This window comes from Nicotiana attenuata, chromosome 11, assembly GCF_001879085.1.
Source record: "Nicotiana attenuata strain UT chromosome 11, NIATTr2, whole genome shotgun sequence".
Taxonomy (NCBI): Eukaryota; Viridiplantae; Streptophyta; class Magnoliopsida; order Solanales; family Solanaceae; genus Nicotiana; species Nicotiana attenuata.
The window spans coordinates 16,211,085-16,237,628 of record NC_031999.1 but is presented as its reverse complement, the minus strand read 5'-3'; the positions used below and the strand labels follow the sequence as shown (position 1 = coordinate 16,237,628).

General features: G+C 39.0%; 2 protein-coding genes across 6 annotated transcripts; one reads left to right on the top strand and one right to left on the bottom strand.

Annotated features, from left to right (window-relative positions):
- LOC109234174 (ent-kaur-16-ene synthase, chloroplastic) lies at window positions 834-8,446 on the top strand. Of its 5 annotated transcripts, none has more exons than XM_019400054.1 (15): window positions 834-1,110; window positions 1,190-1,294; window positions 1,484-1,536; window positions 1,617-1,902; window positions 1,974-2,154; window positions 2,491-2,708; window positions 2,792-2,912; window positions 3,050-3,147; window positions 3,238-3,449; window positions 3,532-3,644; window positions 3,743-3,841; window positions 4,224-4,439; window positions 4,533-4,674; window positions 7,465-7,710; window positions 7,801-8,446. In XM_019400054.1, the coding sequence occupies exons 1-15, from the start codon at window positions 969-971 to the stop codon at window positions 8,098-8,100; spliced, it is 2,532 nt and encodes an 843-aa protein (XP_019255599.1). In that variant the 5' UTR covers window positions 834-968; the 3' UTR covers window positions 8,101-8,446. The 5 variants fall into 5 exon arrangements, with proteins under 5 accessions (XP_019255599.1, XP_019255597.1, XP_019255598.1 ...); XM_019400052.1 differs by having other exon boundaries at window positions 1,481-1,536; XM_019400053.1 differs by having other exon boundaries at window positions 1,187-1,294.
- On the bottom strand, window positions 9,208-10,894 carry LOC109234981 (zinc transporter 1-like). The gene is made up of 3 exons (XM_019401009.1): window positions 10,086-10,894; window positions 9,841-9,990; window positions 9,208-9,650 (listed from the first exon to the last, which is right to left on the bottom strand). The coding sequence occupies exons 1-3, from the start codon at window positions 10,740-10,742 to the stop codon at window positions 9,345-9,347; spliced, it is 1,113 nt and encodes a 370-aa protein (XP_019256554.1). The 5' UTR covers window positions 10,743-10,894; the 3' UTR covers window positions 9,208-9,344.

Below are 26,544 nucleotides of genomic sequence, written 5' to 3'. Positions count from 1 at the left end.
CTTTATATTGTTGGCGTGTGATATCATAAAACGACGGCATGACACAATCTATCCAAACATTATATTCATCAAACGGTACAGTACAATACAATACAATACAATACGATACATTATGAAACGATACGTAACAACCATCCAAACAAGTTGTTAATCTTCTAGTAGCTTTAAAATGTGTGCCTTAGAGTGTACGTTTTTGTAAATTTAGTTATGAATTTATTAATAATGTATTAGTTTTCTTTAGTATTTAAGTAGTAAAATATGGATATCCTTTGAATATTTAAATTTAAAAGATTTTCTTACCTTTTATACGTAACACTAAAAATAGATTTTCACTTTTACTTATTTAGTATTCTAAAAATAGATTTTCACTTTTACTTGTCACTTTTAGCACATCAAGAAAAGATAATTTTTTTTCCTGTTATGCTTATAGTATTAATTACTCAGTTTAAATTATTTTTTCAAATCTATTAAAAATATGCATCAATTAATATAAGTGTCATGGTAAATCATGCACTTTATTTATTACTCCCTCTGTTCCAATTTATGTGAACCTGTTTGACCGGGCACGGAGTTTAAGGAAAAAATGAATACTTTTGGAATTTGTGGTCCTAAACAAGTCCAAATGGGGCCCAGAGTATTTGTATGGTTATAAAAGCTTCTCATTAAGGGTAGAGTTGTAAGTTTAAGCTAAATTGTTACTAAATTTAGAAATGATTCATTCTTTTTGGAATGTACCAAAAAGGAAATAGGTTCACATAAACTGAAACGGAGAGAATATTTGTTTAAAGGATGTGTAAACTTTGGACAAGTATAAGAGAACAAAATGTTGTGGAGTAAATAGTGTGGGAGTCAACAGGTGTCATGACTGATGAACATGAAGGGACTCGCACTCACCGCTACTTTGTCTGCTTGGGGGAGCGTATCTTGTGATAATTGATCCCACTCCCACCACCACAGACAGCAACAATATGCCCGCTCATCTCTCCATTATTCCACCAGCAGCAATCATGCCTCTTTCGCCTGCTACCACTGCCACCTGCTTTACTACTACTTTTTCTTCTACTAAAACCCATCGCCTTCCTCCCGCCTCCGCCTCTTCTTATCTTTCAGGTTTGCTCTCTTCGCGCTTCTCTTTCCCTTTACACTTTTAATCAAATTTCAGGCCTACTTAATTTTGGATTTATAGTAGTTCTTAAACCTCGGAAGTTTCATTTGCTTAACGGAACAAATACTGTCACGAACAAATTCAACACTGCTAGTCGCCTGGGTTTCACCCAACCGTCCCATTCCTCTGGTAAGTAGTACTCCTACTACCTACAACTACTGCTATTTCCTTTACGCCTGCAATTAAAATGTTTGTCAAAATTCACTTAGTTTGAAATATAATGAGGAAAAGTGACATGTATATAAGTTGCGTTGGAAGTGATTACGTATCACGCTTTTCTCATTGTCTTCTTCAACGTTCATTTCTTTGTTTTAGCAGCTTGTCTAATTGATCCCACCCAAACAGCACCATCAACTGATTTTGCTCTTCAAGTATGTTTCTCACTAATCAACACACGCTCACACACACACTCTATCGGTTGAGATAATTAATCTTGTAAAACTGAATGCAGAGCAATGAGGCGACCAAAGAAAGAATCAGGGAACTGTTCCACAAAGTTGAAATTTCTGTTTCTTCATACGACACGGCGTGGGTGGCAATGGTCCCTTCTCCACATTCACCTGAAGTCCCATGTTTCCCTGAGTGCCTTGACTGGGTGTTGCAGAATCAACTGGAAGATGGATCATGGGCGCTTCCGCATCACCGACCCTCATTACTTAAAGATGTTCTTTCGTCTACTTTGGCATGTGTCCTTGCACTCCAAAAATGGGGCGTCGGTGAAGAATTAATCAGCAGGGGTATGGATTAGATTGTTCTTTACCTGAAATTTTCATTTATGTTCATCAGACTGAAGCAATGCATGTTGCAGGGTTACGTTTTATCGAGTTAAATTTTTTTTCTGCAACTGACGAGGACCAATGTTCTCCGATTGGATTTGATGTCATATTCACTGGCATGCTTGAATATGCTAGAGAGTTATCTCTGAAGCTTCATTTAGAATCAAGCGTGTTTAATGAGCTGCTTCATAAAAGGGATATCGAGCTCAAAAGGTAGATTTTAGTCATTCATATGTTGTAACATTAACTCTACTTTTCTAAATGAACTTAAAAGTGGGTTCTAGTTATATAATTTTGATTTTCGCTTTTATTGGATTGGGGCTAGCTAAGTGTTTTAAAATATATAATGCATCTTGAGAGGATAATTGACCTGTTCAAAACTTGCAAAAGAGGTGGGCATCGTGTAGATTCTCCTAGCTAACTTACTATGCTTCAATGAGAAAATCAAAGTTCATCAAGAAAGAAAAGCAAGAAAACATTATAGCATTCTGATTTCATATTCACCTCAGCTCATCTGTATTTTCATTGAAGATTCCTTCTTCATGTTAGATTGTACAACAGCAGCTCATTGGAGCTTAATCCTTACCTCGCTTATGTGTCAGAGGGAATGGGAGAACTTCAAGACTGGAAGATGGTTATGAAATACCAAAGGAAGAATGGATCATTGTTCAATTCACCATCTACTACAGCTGCTTCTCTTGTTCACCTTTATGATTCTTGTTGCCTCGATTACCTTCGCCATGCACTAGAAAAGTTTGGGAATGCCGGTAAATTTTTGCACATTTATTTATATCGTGAAAGTTTTTATGGCATCTTGAAGCAACTTGTCTAATGCCTATCGACCTTTCAGTTCCAGCTATCTGTCCAATAGATATACACGGACGCCTTTGTATGGTCGATAATCTCAATAAATTGGGAATTTGTCGACATTTTGCTGAGGAAATTCAGAGTGTACTGGATGAAACTTACCGGTAACCTTCAAAATCACAGATACTCTTGTGCTTGTACAACAATATTAGTTCTGTTAGATTGACTCTCTCCAAGCCTACACATTTGTAAGTTTTTTCTTCTACAAGTCATGACATTAGCCAAAAAAAAAAAAAAAAAGATGTTGGCTGCAGGGGGAGGAAGAAATCTTCACAAATGCTTCCACTTGTGCCATGTCATTCAGGATATTGCGCGGATATGGATACAATGTCTCCTCTGGTACCTCAATGAATTGTAATCATATCAGCTTGTTTTCTTGAATGCTTTTTGTTGTTCAAATAGTTTTGACGAGTTATGCGTACATTACAGATCCTGTAGCTCAGTTTCTGGAGCAGGAGCACTGTGGTGGACATTTGAAGGACATATATACTACGTTGGATTTGTATCAAGCGTTAGAAATGATTATTGCTACTGATCAACCTGTTTCTAAGAAATTGAACTCATCCTTCCATTTTCTTAGACAGCGACTGGAAAGTGAGGTTTATCCTCCAAGCAGACGTATGAGACAGATCCATGAACAGGTATTTGCCATAAGTTGTGTTATGGTCAGCTCAGATTTCACTGTTATCGTCTCTTTGAGCTAGCTACTGCTATTTATTTTAGGTGGATGATATTCTTAAGTTTCCTTCTCATGCGAAGTTAGAACGGATAGCCAACAGGAGAAATATAGAGCACTATGACGTAGATAATACAAGAGTCCTAAAAACTTCATATTGGTAACTTCTGTCAATTTTCTCAAGGACTGATCTTGTGCTTTTTTGGTTATATGTGCTCCCTTTTGTCAATTACTCAATTCTTCCCGTTTTTGGGACAGTTCATCAAATTTTGGAAACAAAGATTTCTTAACCCTGGCAGTAGAAGACTTCAACTTTTGCCAATCTATTCACCGCAAAGAATTAAAACAACTTGAGAGGTTCGTATCTTTTTGAACCTTGATCATCGTTCTGGAACCAGTTGTCAGTTGTCACTAGTTGTTTTACAATAGTCAGATCAGAAATGGTATATTTATTAAATCAACCTGGAAAAGCTTAAACCACATATTACTTCTCCCAGCTATTTTTTCTTTTCCTTATTTAACTTCTTTCCTTTCGATAACTTCTGAAATTGACAAAAAGAAAGTTGATTTTAACTTATATGCAGCCTTTTGGCTCATAGGTTTCCTGGTTCTGTTTTCCTTATTACTTGGCAGCGAGTTGGTCTCTACCTTGTTGAGGAAGTTATGATATCAAATGGTGAAGAGCTCTCTTTGTGCTATACTTTTCCTGATGTGCAGACTTAAGTGTTTGTGGTAACAGGTGGTTAATACGAAACAGATTGGACAAATTGAAGTTTGCCAGAGAGAAGTCTGCATACTGCTACTTTTCTGCTGCAGCCACAATTTTTCATCCTGAACTATCTGATGCCCGCATGTCATGGGCCAAGAATGGTGTACTTACTACCGTGGTTGATGACTTCTTTGATGTCGGAGGTTCTATGGAAGAATTGAATAACCTAATTCAGTTGTTTAAGAAGTACATGTCTCCTGTCATATTTTCATTATTATAAATATTCCTTGGTGATTTCAGCAGTGTCGTCGTATTCAAACCCCTTGGTCTTTTTGGCAGGTGGGATGTAGATGTTAGCACTGACTGCTGTTCGCAGAATGTGGGCATCATATTTTCAGCGCTTCACAGCACTATTTGTGAGATTGGAGATGAAGCATTTAAGTGGCAAGCACGTAATGCGACAAGAGACATAACTGATATTGTAAGAATCTTCACCTTTTTTATAACTAATAGAGATATTGCACTCTATGACATTCATATTGCTTAATTATCCCACATATTCTAAATTGTTTGCAGCATGGCATGCCAATCAAGGTTTTTGTTTTTCTGGAGTAGGGCATGTCATGCCAAATTAAAGTGTAAAACACAAAAAAGAAAATGTCGATTACACTGTCATTTATCTTGGTTAAGATTTGGTCTGGCGTCGGACATTGGTTTGTTTATCTTTTGAAAACAGAAATTATATATTTAGAAACTATGGAGAAAACTATACCGACGACATATTTCTTAACTTAAAAATGATCAAAGATTATTAAAATCACTTAAGTCAAGGAAGAATATTGTTGACCCTATGATAGTTACTGGGTCAAGTGTTATGATATAGATACAGTCATCTTTAGAAGAGTGTAAATATTGAGATAAAGATTCTTTAGCACTGCATGTTTCATAACGTAAACCATTAATGTTCATATATTTTCACAATGCTTATTATTAAAATAAGTACTCTGTTTTCTCAGGTGTATCTTTTAATATTGGAAGTTCTTTATGTTTCTAATCTGTCATGACTCATGAATCAATTGCATCTGACAAGATGAATTGATCCCAGTGAGGAAACTAATTTTCAAGATAAATGACAGAGTTAATTAGATGAGCTGTATAGATTAAGATCAGGTTAGTTCGTATAGTTATTCGAATCCAATGGTCAGACAAACTCTTTACCAACAGAGGAGGAGTTTTGCAATGAAAATTGCACCGGGAGGGAGGTTATTGCATTTTTTAAACTTAAGAGGGAGATCTCCTAAACTATGTAAATGTAGAAGGGAGGTTAATATGGTTAACCCAAGAAAAAAAACTGATAGATGAAGCAGCATCAAAGTTTAAACTACGGAACTCAATGTAGTATTTTATCTTCCTTCAGTAAACTCTCACTTCCCTTACCGTTTACAACTATACCTGGTTGAGTTTATGACTTTCCAAGATTAATATACACCTATTACATCTATAAAATGATGACGTCAACCACTTCCTCTCAGCAGTGAGCTCTAACAAGTGGACCTTGTTAGTTATGCTTTGTCTATATATCAACTCATGCCCTACCCGTGCTAAGAAGAGAAATTTTTTAGGCAGAATACATAAGCAGTCCCCTAAACTTGGCCTTTTTTCCATCTAGACACTTAAACTAACCTCATGACCTATTGAGCACTCAATCTCTCTATTCAAATTGTGCCTATTAGACACTAGAAGCTGACATGGCATAGATGGTGAATATCACCTAGTTTAAGCGCCGGAACCAGTTAAAAAAGAGCTGAAATAGTCTTCTTATTCACCATTGGAGCCACACCCTCCTGATCTCCCTTTTCCATTCCTCCATCTCATTTCCTACTACGAAGCACGACTAGCCACTGATTTTTATCTTATTGCTCTTATTTTCTTTTCCTAAAAACAGAAAATTTCTCTCAAAACCTACAAACCACCATGGCCATTGCCCCCCCCCCCCCCCCCTTCAATAACATAACTTCATCAAATTAAAACAACCATAAAGAGAATCCAGCACACGAATTTCGCAGAGAACTTCAAGAATACACCCAGCAATAAAGAAAGAAAAATGCAAAGAAGAACTTTTAGCTCATCACTCTTTTTAATTTTTATTTTACTTTCGTAATTGTTGAAGAATTCTCGTTGTTCTCTTTGGGACTGGTGATGTAAGATTCGTTGCTTTATTCCCAAAATACTAACTGGTACTTCCATTATATGTAGACCCAGAAGCATTTTTTTGCAATTAATTGCTTGATATACCATAACAGATTCAATATTGTTCACCGAGTTAGAAAATAAAAACTCTGACCAATATCTATGGAACTTGGCCATAATTCGGCTGATGAGACGTGACGATCTCGCCGAGAATGATCTACGATATGGTCTAAGAAGTCTTTAAAAAAAAGGGAAATCATTCTGGGAAAGAAGACCAATGGAGAAAAAAATCATGAACTAACAGAATAAACTACAAACTAATTGAGATTTGAAAACAACTACGTACTTTTCTAGGAAGAAGAAGATGAACGGGGGAGTAGAGTTGAAAAAACCAGTGTTGCTTTCTCCTTTTTAATACTCAATTTTTTTGTTTTTAAATAAGAAATTGCCTTAAAGTTTTTTTGGGGAAAGAGCCACATGTCTATTTTTCATTGGTTTGCCACATCATCAGAGGGTGAATTACACACATCTTGTTTTCTGGATTGCTTCAGCTTCTAGTGTCTAATAGGCACAATTTGAATAGAGATTGAGTGCTCAATAGGTCATGAGGTTAGTTTAAGTGTCTAGATGGAAAAAAAGGCCAAGTTTAAGGGGCTGCTTATGTATTCTGCCAATTTTTTATGACACATTTATTAGGGATTCAAGCTTCCCATTTTATCCAGTTTGCTGGTCCTGTGAGACAACTCTCTTCCTCTTGATACTTGGTTACTGTACCTTTGGCATAACTGCCTTGCTGTTGGGCACATATTTATATTCAACCATGTTTCATCCAGGTTTCCTTGACAGATGTTCTAGTGTCACCATAGTTTACCATATAGGTCGAACTCAAGATGCTCTCTGTCTCATAAACAGTATCCCTCAGCAATTGAGCAATTGGTCCTTTCAGTATTACAAGATTCGCCAATATCCTTTGTTTACCGGTGGCTTTATCTATTTCAAATTGTGTTTGGAAAATCAAGTAGAAAATTCTTGCAGTTAATCTTTTGATTATTTTATGAGTAAGCTAAAATTATGTTTGCAGTGGTCGGATCTACTGAATGCTATGTTAAGAGAAGCTGAATGGGCTAGAGATATGTCTGTGCCAACGATGGACGAATATATCGCCAATGCTTATGTATCATTTGCCTTAGGACCAATTGTCCTCCCGGCACTTTATTTTGTTGGGCCCAAGCTCCCAAATGATGTTGTGCAACACCCCGAATACCACAGTCTATTCAAGTTAATGAGCACTTGCGGTCGTCTTCTTAATGACATCAGGAGTTTTGAGGTATATATATGCTTCATTATTCTGCACCAGACATTCCCTTGCTGCTTCATCATTTTCTACGTTGTTTGATCTCTTAAAATATTTTTGCAGAGAGAGTCTAAGGATGGAAAACTAAATGCTGTAGCCTTGCGCGTCATTCATGGGAATGGCAGTGTAAGTGAGGAAGCAGCCATTGGAGAATTGAGCCGTACAATTGAAATCCAAAGGAAAGAACTCCTGAACTTGGTTTTGCAAGGAGAGGGCAGCATAGTTCCACGTGCTTGCAAGGATTTGTTTTGGAAAATGAGCAAAGTGCTGCATCATTTTTACATCAAGGACGATGGTTTCAGTTCAATGGGGATGACCGATACTGTGAAGGCAATTATTCATGAACCTATAACTCTTGAGTAAGGTGGACTGGGTATCTACTGATCAACTGAGTGGATAAAATGCCCAAAATAATCTTTAAAGTTTAAGGGTTGGATTACCTTAGTCCCCAAATGATCCTTGGCACCATCCTTTTCGATAGGGACTGAGTTCAGGGCCAGTTGTAGCAGCGAAGCTGTCAGCAAAGTAGTCTGCAGTTGGGGTTAGCAGAAACATTGACTAAATTCTGTTACGCTAACAAAATATGTTTGGCGGACTAAAGTTCTCTTCATTTACAAACTTGGAGGACATTTTATGTTCTGTGTAATATTTGAGGGACATAGTTAATTCAATTCCTAAATTAATGGATTATCTTGCCCATTTGCCTTTATTTCTGGTTCCAGACTTTTACTGTTTTTAATTCTTTGCCTTCTTTCCCCACCCTTTGGTTTTTTTTTTCCTTTGGGGGTGGGGGGGTGGGGGTGCCAGCCACTAATTCTTGTCAGTGCTGGAACTGCTGCTTAGAGTGGTGGATATTGGATATGGCGAGGTTTCAGATTTCCGAGGACATGACACTTGATAGGAAGATGTGGAGGTCGAGTATTAGGGTTGTAGGTTAGGAGGTAGTTGAGGCTTGCCTTACTTCGTACCTTTTGTATGACTAGTCTGGTAGAGTTTTTGTCTAAGATAGTTAGTAGCAATGTTGTGTCTTACTATTTCGCTTTTCAGTGCAGGACCTATTTATTAGCTATTACTTTTGCTTTGCATCTTTCTTCTGGATTCATATTGTTCCTATTTTTCCTACGATTTCTGTGGTGATACTAATATTCTCTCCTTTTGTCTTTTTATTTTCTTGAGCCGAGGGTCTTCCGGAAACAGCCTCTCTACTCCTTCGGGGTAGGGGTAAGGTCTGCGTACATACTATCCTCCCCACACCTCACTAGTGAAATTTTACTGGGTTGTTGTTGTTGTTGTTGTACTAGTCAGGAGCACGATACTGCTGAAGTTCACTGCTCCTGGTGTAACTTTTAGGTATTAGTCACTCTTTATTGATATCTTCCAGCAGCTTGCTATTTATATTAGTGCCTCTCCTTGTTCTATCATAAGCAACTAATTAGATTTTCCTGGTACTCTTTAAGTTCGTAATAGATATATTGATGATAGCTGTTTATTCAAGAAATTATAGTGAGCTCCATTAATGAAACTAATACAACTGAGTTCCTACCCGACCTGCTTTCAGATTGTAAACAAAAAAGAATGTCAACATAAGCATTCTGTTGAAATATTATTCATGCCCATTTAGCCATCACAGACATGCACCCAGCTCCAAGAAGAAGTGAAATGTGTGCCCCGCATAGAAGTCTGACATTGTTCTGCATCCTTGCATTCATAAAATCTGATGCTAGTATATCAACGAGGGCCATGTAGATTAAAATCCCCGAAGACGCAGAATTCAGAATCCCTTCGACAACTAGAGAAAGAGAGCTATGGGCATTATACACCCTCGATATTCCGATCCCAATCCCAATTCCTGCTGGCGTTGTGAGAGAAAAAAGAACTGCCATGATTGCTGTTGATATAGACTTGAATTTTGCCTGGAAAATGCAACCAAGAGAGATGTATTGTAATATATATTAGGTGTTGTCAACAATTAAAAACTTTTCAAGTCACTTATTTTTATGCCAACCTAAGCTCTTCGTCAGCTTTATGTTATTGGAATATTCTTTGATTCTGTCAAAAACTTTATATAGTATACAAATTAAAATACTTCTAGAGATCATGTACCTGTGAAATACAGCCTCCAAGCCCCATGCCTTCAAAGAATTGGTGGAATGACAATGCAACCAATAGAGGCTTTATCATTTGGGTATTTTGTGAAGCACCTAAGGAAACTCCAATTATTATGGAGTGGACCAGAATTCCTAGCTCCAACACCTGATTAAGCAGCGGTAATCACATTAGTTTATAATGTTAAATGCTTGTACTTAGTTTAACCTCTTCTGTGGCAGTACATATCTAATGGAGCTTACTTGTGATATGATGCGATTTCGTATATTTTCAGGCAGAATCAATTCTTGATCAGATCCGATGGAATAAGTCGCCCCATGTGCATGGCCATGGACATGGCTGGCATGGCTATGACTGTGCTGTATGTCATCTCTAGCTGCTTCTTCGTCCGCAATATTCACCTGCTTAGCTATGTGAAAGTGCCTCTTTTGGTAAAAACTCGTTGCAAATGTATCAATCATCAAACATCCAATAGAAGCGACCATGGCAAAGAAACCTGTGAAAGGGAATTTCCCCCAAGGGTTCATGCCTTGCAGGCAAGGTGATGTTAGTATCTGAAATGCATCAGGCAATATGTGGACGAAGCCAGTGGCTAGAATGACACCAGCAGCAAAGGCCTTGATCATGAAGAAAATATCATTTTCAGGCCTCAGAGCTTCAATTTTCCTTGCCAAAAATGGGAGACTGACCCCAATTGCACCAGCAATCAGTATTGAAACTACTGATATGAGTTTGTATCTGAGGGAATCACTAGTGTTTTTGGTGTTTCGCGGTTGATCAACTTTGATGTTGCAAGTGCATTCACCTGAAATTCCAGGCGCGAAGACTACAATGACAAGGCATGTTAATACTACAGCTTTATAGCAGTAAGAACAAAGTTGGACATTGTGGTTATTCATGGTTGATCAGATGAAGCTAAATAGAGGAGAAAAAAGAGGTTAAAAATTTAAAGTGCCAGATTCTATGTTCTAAAGTATTCGGGAGATCCTTGCTGTTTTCTGTGGATGTGAGAGTCCAGTTAAACAAAACAAAAATCTAGTAAAAGGAGACTGGCACTGAGAGACCAAGAAGAAAGTGTTCATTATTTATATAGTGTCACTGCATGGGGAGAACGTCCTAAGGTGTAATTGGATCGATGATGTGGCCATCGAGTTGGAGTTATCACCAAATATTTGGTGCTTTTTTACTTTTAAGAGTGGGAGTGGGAAGGTTCAATTGAGTCATGAAGAGTGCCAAGGACTTAACTACATGACATCAACTTTTCAGGTAAAACTGCTATTGGATCCCACAGCTTTTTGAGTAGTAATTAAGATTAGTGAGAAGGACTTTAGTAGTTGGTGGTGTAGACAAAGTGTTGTCATGCAAAAATGCAATTGCCTTTGAAGAAAGGCTTCACAGTTTCTCAACTTTGCATTTAGCACACACTGCTCCGTTGATTTTGTCATATTTGGCCTCAGAATGTCGTTATTATGTCGGCCTATATTAATCTTAAACTAACACTACTACTCTTAAAGCAAAAAAGGCTTTCTCCTTTCTTGAGCTTTTCGCTTGTAAAATAACCTATTGAGGATATGCTTTCGTGTCCCAACTCCACACAAATTTATTAAGATAATGCGAGTGCTGCTGCAAAAGTAACACAACTTTTTTAGTATCTTTGTTTTAGTTTTTAGTGACCAGCCTTCATGCCTAATTCAGGATTTAACCTTGATGATTTCGACCTTTATATTAGCGTTGAATTCATTATAATTTTATAATTATGAATTTAAATCTAACTAGTATATGTATCGTATAAAAGAATATTACATTGTGATCGGGTTTATTAAATTGTATTGTTTTAATAAATTTCCACGATCATTTATCGATAATCAATAATATTGTTTTGATTTACTTCATCTTATTTTTAAAATTAAAATATAACATCGTCAGTATTTCTATCTCCTGCTTTGTGCATTTTTTTTATTTATTTTATCGACAATTATTTTTTCCAGTTAGTTACCTATAATTTAAATAATATCATATTTAAAATTCTAGTTCTTTTGACAAAACCCTCGGTGAAATACGAAATTGAATTGATCCATGCTTAATGTTAAAAATTTTGGTAACCAACTCTATGAAGAAATCATAAAGTGGAAGCTAATCAATTGTTGCAAAAAGAATAACTCAATCAATTCATGCACTGATAATATGACTTTTTTTATTAAGTAGATAAACTTTTTGAATTTGATGTAGTTGATGAGCCATATGAAATGACACATAAATTAATTCTACAAAGTATAGTCACTACAACTTACCTTTCTACACATGACAACTTGAAAATTGCACAATGTACCTCCAATATGAGGAACTTGAACATCTCTTCCTGACATAAATTGCATAATTTTAAACTCTAGGCCCTGGAAATGACATCTTTCTCAAATCTTTGAAAAAGGTAAACTTCAATACATTAAATAATAGAATTTAGGATGAACATATTATAAATGAAACCAAATGAAAGACATCTAGGAAAAGATGAGAGTCTTGTTGAAGATCTGATCTCCACTCAATACCCATAAAAGCTTTATTTTTGCAATGTCTGTTACAGTTTCCTGAACCAACAAATTATTAATGTATAGTATCTTTAACAAAGTAAAAACCAAGACGATACAAATAAAGAAGAAAATATAGGAAATCATACTGAAGCCCCTCTAATTTTATCAGCTTTGCAGATTTCACAACACATCACTTCCATCATGAATTGCTAAAACTACAGACCCAGAAGGACAAAACCTACAAAAGACAATGCTCAAAATTACCACTAGCATCTACTACTAAATAGCATTTGAAAAAAACAATTATTTTCTTAACCAAGATTAAGCCTTTTTAAAATCCGAATACGTGCCGATGGTATGATAACACAATCAGTAAGAGAAAGAAGAACAAAAATTCGTTGACTTGAGAATTTCGCATGGCAACCAGAATTATTATACAAAATTAGAAATATGATATCTCTTATGTAGCATATCGTGTAATATTACAGTCATTCACTTTAGTACTCAAATTTCACTAAATAAGTGCCATGCATAACAATTTAGGTTAAATAAAATATAATGTTTACAGTGCAAATGAAGTGAAAAAATGTTCTTATTTTTGTTCTGAAAGTTGTTGGCTCGTGAAAACAGTCATCTGCCAGAACTCTTATTTCAGAATTAGAACTTCTATTGCCAAGACGAATTTCAAAAATATTAATAATGAAGAATCAATTTCTCATTTCATGTTGAAAGAATACGACTGTAATCAAAATTCGTTATTTACCTATTTGCAAAGCAAAATTTTCTTATCCATCTCTTTACCCCTCTCCTTAATTAATGTATCTCGACAAAAACTTCGAAAAATGATGAACTATTATTTGCGTTGAATTTTTAAACAAATCAAAGAAAAAAGAAAGAGAACGTACCCTTTGCATAAAGCCATAAATAGACATTAAAGTAGTCACTATAATCGCACTTTGCATGTATACAATATTGTTCTGCACATTTCAAAATATTTAAGGTAAAAAATAATTAAAAGAGATTGTGTAAATTCTTCAAGTGAGAAGGGCAACAGGGATAACTTACTTGGTCGTAAGCATATTTGTCACGACCTCGAATTCTCACATTCGGGACCGTGATGGCGCCAAACATTTTACTTGCTAGGCAAGCTAACGTTAGAGAATTCTCAAGTCAACTTCAGTCAATTTCAATAGTAAGAACAGTTAAGCTAAAAAGAAACTAAAACAGTTTTGCGGAATAACATAAACCCGAAATATCTGAAACATTTAGGATCCGGAGTCACAACTCACGAGCTACTACGATTTACTACAGATAGAGTCTGAAAGAAGATACACTGTTCTGAAAGAGAAAGAAACAGTAAAGTAATAAGTCTAGGAGGAGACTCCAGGATCTGCGGACGCCAGCAGATCTACCTTGGTCTCCTGACGATCAAGTCCGGCTGCTAACCTCACGATCAGCTAGGGCCGGTACCCAAAATCTGCACAGAAGTGCAGAGTAGTATCAGTACAACCGACCCCATGTACTGGTAAGTGTCGAGCCTAACCTCGTCGAAGTAGTGACAAGGCTATGACAAGATACCCATATAATAAACCTGTGCAATTTAATAGTATATGTACAAAATAACGACAAGTAAAAGATAGACAGGTAATATCGGGAGGGGGGCGGGCATGCTGAGGGGATTACAAGATAGAGAATCACAACAGTAATGAGAACTTGATCAACCAATATACCTTGAACCAATAATAACAAGTAAACACAGTAATGGAAAATGCTCGGCATCACCTTCCGTACTTTTACTCTCAACCTCACCATATAATCAATAGAAGCGGCATGGCATCACCCTTCATGCATTAACTCTCATAACATGGCAGGGCATCACCCTTCATGCTTTTAACACTCACAATATGGCACGGTATCACCCTTCATGCTTTTACTCTCTCATAACATGGCACGACATCACCCTTCGTGCATTAACACTCTCCCTTACCATAAAGCAAAGAACAAAAGACAACAGGGAGATAGAAATAACAAGAACAAGTCTTACTTCAACATTTGGTTCCAAAATACCAACCTCAACTTCGAAACCAATACTCAATTATCACCAAAGGATCCGTAAACATGATAAGAACGATCAACTTAATCATACTAGTCTAAACATGGATAAAATTATCAAAGAAAGCAACAATTACAAGAAATCAAGTCCCACCCGCATGATTTAACCCAACAACAACACATAGGTACTCGTCACCTCACCTATACGTTGTACCCAACATTTAAACACGTAGAAAATAGACAAATAAGTCTTAATCACTCAAGTTAAGGTTAATCACGACATTTACCTCGCTCCAACGACCAAGCTCAAAGCTCAACCACTGTTTTGCCTTTCAAACAAGTCTCCGAACCAATAGAATCTAACAGTTTACCAACCAAACGATTCACATTAAGCCTTAGCAACTACCCACGATTGTAAAGAATTCAATTTAGGTCATTATTGAAAAAGTCAACACCCGGGCCCGCTTGGTCCAAACTCGAGATTCGGACCAAAACGCGATTACCCATTCACCCCCGAGCCCGGTTATGTGATTTGTTTTGGAATCCAACCTCAATTTGAGGTCTAAATCCCCAATTCACCAAATCCCTAATTTCTACCTAAAAACCCCCAATTCCCACCATGAAAACTCTAGATTTTAGATTGAAATCTTACGAAAAGTAGTGAAAGATTGAAAGAACCTAGTTTAGAATCACTTACCAATAATTTGGGGAAGAAAAGTTCTTTGGAAAATCTCCCCTAGGGTTCTTGAGTTTGAAAATTTGAAGAATGAACAAAAAATCTCGTCTAAGTCATATTTTGTTCAGTTGCAGATGTCGCATTTGCGACCTGGGCTTCGCAAATGCGAAGCCCGCAAATGCGAGAAAATCCATCGCATTTGCGAAGACTCCCACACCTCTGCATTCATCGCATTTGCGATAAAAAGTTCACTAATGCGAACACTGACCAATTCGACATTGCGACCGTTTGATCGCAATTGCAACCACTGCCCGACCCAGCTCCCTTTCGCAAATGCGAAGACTTGACCACAAATGCGATCACTGGCTCCCCGCAGAACCAGCAATGCTCTAAGTGCAATTTCACTCCGTGGCCTATCCGAAACTTACCCGAGCCCTCGGGGCTCTAAACCAAAATTGCACACAAGTCTAAAAATATCATACAAACTTGCTCGCACGATCAAAATGCCAAAATAACTCCTAGAACTACGAATTGAACACCAAATCAAATGAAATTTTCCAGAAAACTTTGAAACTTCTATTTTTACAACCGCACGCCCGAATCACGTCAAACAACCTCCGTTTCTCACCAAATTTCACAGACAAGTCATAAATATGGTATTGGACCTATACCGGGTTCCGGAACTAAAATACAAACCAGTTATCCAAAAAGCCAACTATGGGTCAAACATTTCCATTTCATTAAGCCTTTAACTTCCAAATTTCGACAAAGTCCGATACTTCGGGCTAGGGACTTTCGAATTCGATTCCGGATATACGCCTAAGTCCCAAATCACAATACGGACCCACCGGGACCGTCAAAACACGAATCCAAGTCCATTTACTCAAAATACTGATCGAAGTCAACCCAAATAAAGTTTTTAGGCAAAAATTCTTATTTTTATTAGCTCTTAACATAAAAACTTTCCGGAAATACGCCCAGACTTCGGCACACAAATCGAGGAGGGATAAAATAAGTTGTTTAAAGCCTAAAAGCGCAGAATTGAATTCTAAATATAAGATGACTTTTCGCGTCATCGCATCGCCAAGCAAGTGTTCAATCGGATTAAATAAATACATATTATATGGACTTCTATTCTATTATGGTTAATGTCGCTACTAAATCTATTCAAATAATAGCAGAAAATATAAAAAAAAAAAGAATGAAATCTTCTTGATGATTTCTTGCATCTTCTGCATTTCAAAAACTTCTTCTGCAAGCTAATGCATTAATTACAAATCCACCACCGCTATCCATCATCTTACTATAAATAAAAATAACTTCAATCACACAAATCAAAAACTGACCACACTAAATTCAAAATCTAACTATAACAACCAGTGTCGGCTCATGCCTAAAGCAAGTGAATCACTTGCTTTAGGCCCCTAATAATTTAAGGCCTCAAAATTAGTACTACTATATAAACTAAAAATAAAAATATGTATGACTAAATTGTTATCTTTGGTATATGCAGTAATTCAGTCACATATATCCTATACTTAAAACAATTCCAGTGCGTTTATTGTTCTTCACATAAATCACATTTTTAGGTTCTCAGGTTATAATTGGGAGGCAGTCAAGCCGACAAGTGATTAAAAAGAACAAAATTGTAGTATTTTTCTTCTTTCTTCAATCTTCAGCTAATTCAATTCAAATTCTCTTTTTTCTCTCCTCATACTCATCTATCTGTTCTGCCAAATAACAAAGGTATTGAATAATTTGAGTTGCATAATCTTTTTTGTTCCTCCTCACATTTTTCTCATACTCTCATTCCAAATAAAAACATATAAAAAAAATATGTAATATATCTTAGGCCTCTTATTAAGTTTTGGCTTTAGGCCACCATATTGATTGAGCCACCTCTGATAACAACACTCAAATTTAATATTCGTTTAGGAAGGTAACAATGTATTACTATTAACCAATAACTTAAACACCCTAATACTAAAACAATAACAACAATAACATGGTCAATGTAATCCTACAAGTTGAATCTGTCACGACCCAAAATTCACTAAAGGCCGTGGTGGCGCCGGACACCTCTGTCAGGCAAGCCAACTAAATTATCAATTAAATTCTCTTTTAATACCTTAAAAAATCTAGAATTTTTCCTTCCATTTTTCATAATTAAAACAATCTCTACTTCAATTCAAATTATGTAATAACTATTAGTACACATCTTTCAAAAACCATCCCAGAACCCGGTGTCACAAGTGCATGAGCATCTATTGATAAGGAAAATAAAATACAACATCTGTCCGAAATACAGTGGACAGGGAATAAATATAAAAATGCTGAAAGGAACTACACTAGCTGCGGGTCGCCTCGAACAATGCAGCTCACCTAGTCCCAGAATCATCCGCGCTGCTACGCCCAGTAGGCCGCTAGAGGTATATATACCCGTGCAACAAAAATGCACAGAAGTGTAGTATGAGTACGTAATCAACGTGTACTCAATGAGTATCCCGCCTAATCTCGAAGAAGTAGAGACGAGATGGCCAACTTCGACACTCACTAGAGGTCAATTAACAACACTCTAGAAATGCGAGTAAAATCATGGATTTATATAGTAGTTTTAATTCGCGAAGCCAGAAAGCAGGTAAACACCTTCAACAAATAATCAAGGGCTTCCAAGGTTTATTCTTTATTATCTTATCAGTTTATATCAAGCCACAAAGGGTAAAGTTCACGTTTAAAAATCCTCAAGCGACAAATAACATGCGCAAATCATACCGAGGCAACGGCCCGTTCCAACAGGAATGTAAACTGTGCACTGCCGAGGGTCGAACGGCTCGAACCATAGATGCATCTATTCAATCTGCCGAGGCGTTCGGCCCGTTCCAAAATAAACACATAGAGACATTCAGTCAGGAAGCCAACATGGGCCAATTATTCAAAGAAGAACAAATTCTCTTTTAACGAATTACGAAAATGAGGTTTAGATCTTATTAGAAATTCATTTACCAATTGATGTGGTTTAAGCAATTCAACTGTCCATAAGATTACAAATATTCAAAATATAGCATGCTTTTGGGTCCTAGACTACCCGGACAATAGCATAAAAGTAGCTACGCACGGACTCTCGTCACCTCGTGCGTACGTAGCCCCCACAAATAGGAGCACATAACCAATTAACTCACCTATGGGGACAATTCCCTCTTATAAGGTTAGAAAGGAGACTCACCTCGCTCCGAAGACTTGCACCAACGCACAATGCTCCAAAACTAGCCAATGATTATATAGATCCATTAATATATGCTCAATTAAACTTTACAACCCCATTTGTAACAATTCCTAACCCCGAACGAAAAGTTGCCCAAAACGCCCTCGGGCCCATGTGCCCGGAATCCGAAATTTTTTGAAGATATACTCTACCCATAGCTTCACTAGCTCAAATATATAATTTACTCCTAATTCCATGCTCAAATTCGTGGTAAAATCCAATTTATCAAGTTTCTAGGTTTTCTTCCAAAAAATCCCAATTTTCCCAGAATTTTTATGTCTAATTCCATGATATAATCTTGTATTTAACTTGGAAATGAGTGGGAATAACTTACCTTAACATAGGTGACGAAATCCCTCTTTGAAGCTCTCCAAAAATCGCCCCAAGCCATGAAAATTATGAGAGAAATGGCCAAATCCCGATTTAAAATAACCTTCTACCTCCAGGGATTTCCGCTTCTGCGGAATTATTTCCGCCTATGCGGTAAAAAATGTTGCTTCTGCGGTCCTAGGCTCCAGCCCAATTTCCGCTTCTGCGGACGGCCCACCGCATATGCGGTTCCGCTTTTGCGGATCATGGGCCGCTTCTGCGGTCCTGGGCTGCTCCACCTCCAGCCGCTTCTGCGGCTTCTTCTTCGCTTTTGCGGGGCCGTTTCTCCGGTCCCAAATCCGCAGAAGCGGAAATACCAGAAGCAGCAGCCCCAGCCCCTTCTTCAAACTCCGGACTCGACCCGTTAACCATCCGGAATCCACCCGAGGCCCCCGGGACCTCAACCAAACCTACCAACCAATCCCAAAACACGTTACGGGCTTGCTCGAGGCCTCAAATCACATCAAACAACGCTAAAATCATGAATTACACCCTGATTCAAGCTTTATGAACTTTAGAACTTCAAACTTCTATTTTCGGTGTTTAGACCTATCAAATCATGCCCGATTGACCTCAAATTTTGCGCACAAGTCATATTTGACATTGCGAACCTATTCCAACTTCCGGAATCGGATTCCAGCCCCGATATCAAAAAGTCCACTTCCGGTCAAACTTCTCAAAAACCTTCAAATTTCTATCTTTAGCCAAATGGCTCCAAAATGACCTACGGGCCTCCGAATTCACTTTCGATCGCGCCCCCAACTCCATAATCACCGTATAGAACTATTCACAGTCTCGGAATCCCAAACGGACATTGATAACACTGAAGTGCACTTCAAACCAAAGTTATGAAATTTCTTCCAAAATGCCAATTTCCACAATAGGCGCCAAAACACTCCCAGGTTATCCAAAACCCAATCCGGGCATACGCCCAAGTCCGAAATCATCATACGAACCTGCTGGAACCTTCAGATCCCGATTCCGAGGTCGTTTACTCAAAATTCCAATCCTAGTTCATTCTTTCAACTTTAAGCTTCCAAAATAAGAATTCTCCTTCCAATTTAACTCTGGACTTCCCGAAATTCAATTCCGACCACACGTACAAGTCACAATACCTGAAATGAAGCTGCTCATAGCCTCAGACTGCTGAATGACGCGCTAGGGCTCAAAACGATTGGTCGGGTCGTTACATTCTCTCCCACTTAAACATACGTTCGTCCTCGAACATGCTGAGAATTACACTGATGTAGTCTGAAATCACTGTTTAACTTCTCATGCACCTTCCCGTGCTACCACAACTTAGTTGAGCACATTAGCTCGATAAATTCTGAAGATATTCCCTTTTATTCAACAAATAAGCCTTAGAGCCCAATTCCAACATCCGGAATTTCTATGCCAGGGCTGTTTCCAACATACGATCACCATATCAATCACTACACGATGTACTCAAACGCGACTGCATAACTTTGTTGAATTCACACTTTGCATCACTTACTCATAGGACCACAATAACCCTTCTGATCGAACTAATCGAAATTCCACGGATCCGATGCTCCCATTGAACCTCACGACCTACATGGGTCTTGCTCTAACTTTTACAACACCGACACGACGGAAGAGATGTGCCGAAATTCATTACCAACTGCTGAATCAACAAATCATTGGGTCTATACCCCTGACAAGAGGCATTGCCTCTTCCTGAACCATCTAATGGTCTTAGCTCCTTAATACCCTTCATATAATCCAATTGCACTGGTCCTAAATCCAATAATCTCGTCTCACCCAGTACGAACTGCTCAGGCAATAAGCCACCTCGGACACAATCAAAAGTCCCATATGACGCTACCATGTGCCAATAGGCTACCAATTAGAATGTGATACAGAAGGAAACGAAATCTGAAAAGGAGATCTAATTACCCCGCTCGCGAATCATACATGCGACGCGGGTAACATGCTAAACGGACACCCCGCTCGTGAATCATACATGCGGACGCGGGCTCACAGCTAGAACGAGCTCTCCTCGGAAAATGGGAAAAAGAACACATAAAGGCAAATAGGGGAACTGTACTGAACATCACACTGTTGTGGCGTGCAACCCGATCCAAATAACGTACCTATGGTGGCGTGCCACCCGATCCAAATAACATACCCATGGCGGCGTTCCAACCGATCCACACATAGAACTCACATAAGGAGATATACATCGAGCTAAATTGCCCATTACAACAAGATATCAAATTTGGTCACAAGCACGCTAAGTGCATAATACCATCCCTGGGGGACATATAGCGCCATAAGCTACGAAACTCAAGCACAACTGAGGTGCGATATATAATCTGAATCTCAAGAGCCATTTTGCTCATAATACGACATTCCCACGCGGGTCCTCAACACATACACAATTTCTCAGGCTGTCTCACAACTCGCGCGATATATCATTTCATGAAATATCTGACAACGAGATGACACCCTGACTACTCCATAAGAAGCGCGTTACTGAAATGGACCCAACTGGCCTGTCATAGAGCCTATATTCACATTTAAACCCATCCACCGACCTCAAGTCGATCCTAATCATATCAAATTAAGCCAATAACCTTTCAAAGGTCCATACTAATTTCCCTCTTCTCATAACACACAAGAACAACCGTCATAACCGGAGCAAACCTCCTCGATTCATAACCCAATAAACAAAGTGCCCTCCAGGCATAAATTCTCAAAGTAATGATATTACCCAAATTCCTCATACTTGGTTTAAATCTTTAGTCAAACAAGTGGCTACATGCCACACTGGTACAATCTTCCCGTGGAACACATTCCCACAATCTTCCGAAATAAATAACAGGTCCGCACATCTAAACCATCGGCCGCACTAATGCTGAGAAGCGATCAAGAATCCTTAACCAGAATGCAAAGCCTCTTTCACAACACATCGATCTCCGGTGACGCTGAATACAATACCAATTTAATTTAAACATTCCACCCTTTTCTTGCTCATCCGAGCCCGTGACATCCTTACCAACAACAAACTGCAACCTCGATCCGCACTTCGAATTTCCATGCTACTCGCTGCACCCAACGTGCCAACATACGATAGAACACGATTTTCATCGTAACTCCGAAATTAGTAATATTTTAACACTTCATCATATAAGAACTTTTCACTTAACTCACTTCAGGAGAATCATAGCAACACACAGGTAAATTCCCATAGCCGTAGGATATGCAAATCTCTAAGTAGTGGTCCAAGCCACTATAGCCCTTCCGGAATCCGCTTCCACTTAATAAGCCATAACAGAAGAATGCTTCTGAATAACATCAATTACGGCGGATGACAAGCCTCACACGTACCGCCACAAATCATACGCATATCTTGATCGCACTGAATGAACTGATCACTAACCCCAATATGCCAATTCAACTATGGCTAATCAATCTGCCTCCTTCCAGTTTATCCTTGATTGCCCTGGAAACAATACTAACTCTATTCAACACATAACATACTACCTCTACACTCACCCCGAGTGGCCTTGAGTCACGAGACCATACTGTCTCAAATCCCACGAACTATTTCATGTCTCACAAATGCTACACCACAAGTCAAAATATCATAGAACATTCTGGGTACTTTTTCATAAGCTGTTACAAATCTTGATCCTTAACCGTACTCATAGGCTTGAAATCATTGGGCACCACACTTTATCCCTTGGGATCTACTAGGATCGTTGTTGAGAGCCACCCGCTCTAACTTGGTCCCGAATATAATCAACTCCATGAATCTTCTAGCACACTAATACCCTCTCAACGAAGCACCTGGCAGAATCACTCCCTTTTAAACCCGCTTCTATACAAGGCATAAATCTTGAATCCTTCCCCCAAATCTGAACATGAGCCAATAAGGCCGACCATAACACGCCCCTAACAATTCATCTACTCATTTTACCACTTATGGTCTTTTCCCGTAGCTGGAATAACCCATCAATATGCTAATAACTAGAAACCTCACGAGCAGTTAACTCTGCAACCCCATCATAAGCGGTGGGACTCTCCCACTTAGCTTGAAGCCATCATACCACAAATCCGGAATTCACCCGTCCTTTTTATCTCTTATTGACATAACCTCGCGCAATCAACCGCCAAAGCTCTCGAAATCTTTCTGTAAAACCCCTTCTTATATTCTAACTCATCAACATATTTGCACAACTGATTCCCTTGCTATATAACCGATAGGATTCTTCGCAGAAGCCTTGCCAACCACGCGACCGCTAACCTGCTCCCTTGGGTAACCCACCTATAGAAGCTCTCCCCGGCCTCTTCCAACGCTGCTGCACGGGGCACAATCACTTCGATATCAATAACCTATACTGGGTCTGAGTTCACTTTCCAACTACACAGGTCCATTTACCCCTCGTGGACATCATTTAAGTGTGCGACAACATCCTTTCAATTCAAAGTCATGCTACATCCTTCTTCATTTAAGCGGCTCCTTTCCGTTATATTAAATCTCCGGCCGCACAAGAATCCCTACTTCAAATTAGATCCGTAGACCCCAATAGCCAAGCGCCACTATTCTCAAATCGCTCCGAACTCTTCTTAAGGCACATAGTCATCTTATTACCAAGCCCCTACGCAGCTCCACTGCTCTCCCACTTTGGGCAAACTCGCTTCTTTAATCAACTGCTCGGCCTGCGCTCCCTAATCCTGGCCTTTTAGAAGTTTAAAACTCCGCCTGACCCTTCCCACATGTCCTTCTCATCTTTTGCTGCTCAGTCGTTGTCTTAATAAAATTTATCTTCATAGAACTTGAATCCACAATTTTCTCCTAACTCCAATCTTTTCCGAAGGTCATCTTTCCCGAACCGTCAGCATTAGAAATTCTGATTCGATCCTAAAACCACCGCACCATGCGATATCTGATAGTTGTATCTCCAATAGTATTTCACAATATCCTGCCATAAAGGCGAATTGTAGCAGATTATAACATCGACGAACTCAGTTCGTTCCATTAGGGCCACGACACCCCATCATAGAAGAAAGCTTCACCACGCTTGCAATTACCAAGTCTCATTACTTCCACCAGCCCACATCTGACCATCCTTAATCCGACTATCTTTCCCTTGCTGGGAATTAAAGACGGAACCCCTTGATTACACACTGAGTAAGCCTCCCTTCAAGTCATTCACTGCCCGACGCGCGGGCAAACATCCTACCATCACACCAATACTGCGGAATAATCGCTCATAAGCATCGCGGCAACCTGTGCCTAGCCTCAAGGCTCTTAGAAGTTCTGTCACTGAGCTGAACACTAGAATATACTTCCATAAGGCGACTATATTAGTCCAATCAACTATACCGGGAGAATCATCCCGCACCACATTTGTAGTGCCATTACAATCCTTCAATTTTCGATTTATAACAAGCGCTCGCGTAAGATTGAGTAGGAAGAAATCAAAGGCATAAGCCTTAAAGGAATTGAACCGCACGTTAAGGAAATCAATAAGGCAAGTACTCCTAACAGCCCTGTAGCCTCCCGAGGATAAGTACAGACGTCTCTGTACCGATCCGCGAGACTCTACTAGACTTGCTCATGACTCATGAGACCGATGGGAACCTAGTGCTCTGACACAACCCAAAATCCACTAAGGGTCGTGGTGGCGCCGGACACCTCTGTCAGGCAAGCCAACTAAATTATCAATTAAATTCTCTTTTAATACCTTTAAAAATCTAGGATTTTTCCTTCCATTTTTCATAATTAAAACAATCTCTACTTCAATTCAAATTAAGTAATAACTATTAATACACATCTTTCAAAAATCATCCCAGAACCCGGTGTCACAAGTGCATAAGCATCTATTGATAATGAAAATAAAATACAACATCTGTCCGAAATACAGTGGACAGGGAATAAATATAAAAATGCTTAAAGGAACTACACTAGCTGCAGGTCGCCTCGAACAATGCAGCTCACCTAGTCCCAGAATCATCCGCGCTGTTATGCCCAGTAGGCCGCTAGAGGTATATATACCCGTGCAACAAAAATGCACAGAAGTGTAGTATGAGTACGTAATCAACGTGTACTCAATGAGTATCCCGAAAATGAGGTTTAGATCTTATTAGAAATTCATTTACCAATTGATGTGGTTTAAGCAATTCAACTGTCCATAAGATTACAAATATTCAAAATATAGCATGCTTTTGGGTCCTAGACTACCCGGACAATAGCATAATAGTAGCTACGCACGGACTCTCATCACCTCGTGCGTACGTTGCCCCCACAAATAGGAGCACATAACCAATTAATTCACCTATGGGGACAATTCCCTCTTACAAGGTTAGAAAGGAGACTCACCTCGCTCCGAAGACTCATAACCGGCATTCTACATTCCTTCGAAGACTTGCACCAACGCACAACGCTCCAAAACTAGCCAATGATTATACAAATCCATTAATATATGCTCAATTAAACTTTACAACCCCATTTGTAACAATTCCTAACCCCGAACGAAAAGTTGCCCAAAACGCCCTCGGCCCCACGTGCCCGGAATCCGAAATTTTTTGAAGATATACTCTACCCATAGCTTCACTAGCTCAAATATATAATTTACTCCTAATTCCATGCTCAAATTCGTGGTAAAATCCAATTTATCAAGTTTCTAGGTTTTCTTCCAAAAATCCCAATTTTCCCACAATTTTTATGCCTAATTCCATGATATAATCTTGTATTTAACTTGGAAATGAGTGGGAATAACTTACCTTAACATAGGTGACGAAATCCCTCTTTGAAGCTCTCCAAAAATCGCCCCAAGCCATGAAAATTATGAGAGAAATGGCCAAATCCCGATTTAAGATAACCTTCTGCCTCCAGGGATTTCCGCTTCTACGGAATTATTTCCGCCTATGCGGTTCCGCTTTTGCGGTCAAAAATGCCGCTTCTGCGGTCCTGGGCTCCAGCCCAATTTTCGCTTCTGCGGACGGCCCACCGCATATGCGGTTCCGCTTTTGCGGATCTTAGGCCGCTTCTGCAGTCTTGGGCTGCTCCACCTCCAGCCGCTTCTGCGGCTTCTTCTTCGCTTTTGCGGGGCCGCTTTTTCGGTCCCAAATCCGCAGAAGCAGAAATACCAGAAGCAGAAGCCCCAGCCCCTTCTTCAAACTCCGGACTCGATCCGTTAACCATCCGAAATCCACCCGAGGCCCCCGGGACCTCAACCAAACCTACCAACCAATCCCAAAACACGTTACGGACTTGCTCGAGGCCTCAAATCACATCAAACAATGCTAAAATCATGAATTACACCCCGATTCAAGCTTTATGAACTTTAGAACTTCAAACTTCTATTTCCGGTGTTTAGACCTATCAAATCATGCCCGATTGACCTCAAATTTTGCGCACAAGTCATATTTGACATTGCGAACCTATTCCAACTATTCGGAATCGGATTCCGACCCCGATATCAAAAAGTCCACTTCCGGTCAAACTTCTCAAAAACCTTCAAATTTCTATCTTTAGCCAAATGGCTCCAAAAATGACCTACGGGCCTCCGAATTCACTTCCGATCGCGCCCCCAACTCCAGAATCACCATACGGAACTATTCACAGTCCCAAAATCCCAAACAGACATTGATAACACCGAAGTGCACTTCAAACCAAACTTATGAAATTTCTTCCAAAATGCCAACTTCCACAATAGGCGCCAAAACACTCCCGGGTTATCCAAAACCCAATCCGGACATACGCCCAAGTCCGAAATCACCATACGAACCTGCTGGAACCTTCAGATCCCGATTCCGAGGTCGTTTACTCAAAATTCCAATCC

Bases quoted from the DNA above. Each gene is read 5' to 3' on its own strand.
- LOC109234174 (XM_019400051.1), top strand. From the start codon at position 969: ATGCCCGCTCATCTCTCCATTATTCCACCAGCAGCAATCATGCCTCTT. The intron at 2,155-2,490 runs GTAGATTTTAGT...TCTTCATGTTAG, and splicing joins AGGGATATCGAGCTCAAAAG to ATTGTACAACAGCAGCTCAT. The intron at 2,709-2,791 runs GTAAATTTTTGC...TCGACCTTTCAG, and splicing joins AGAAAAGTTTGGGAATGCCG to TTCCAGCTATCTGTCCAATA.
- LOC109234981 (XM_019401009.1), bottom strand. From the start codon at position 10,742: ATGAATAACCACAATGTCCAACTTTGTTCTTACTGCTATAAAGCTGTA. The intron at 9,991-10,085 runs GTAAGCTCCATT...CTGCTTAATCAG, and splicing joins GAAATCGCATCATATCACAA to GTGTTGGAGCTAGGAATTCT. The intron at 9,651-9,840 runs GTACATGATCTC...TGCATTTTCCAG, and splicing joins TTGGAGGCTGTATTTCACAG to GCAAAATTCAAGTCTATATC.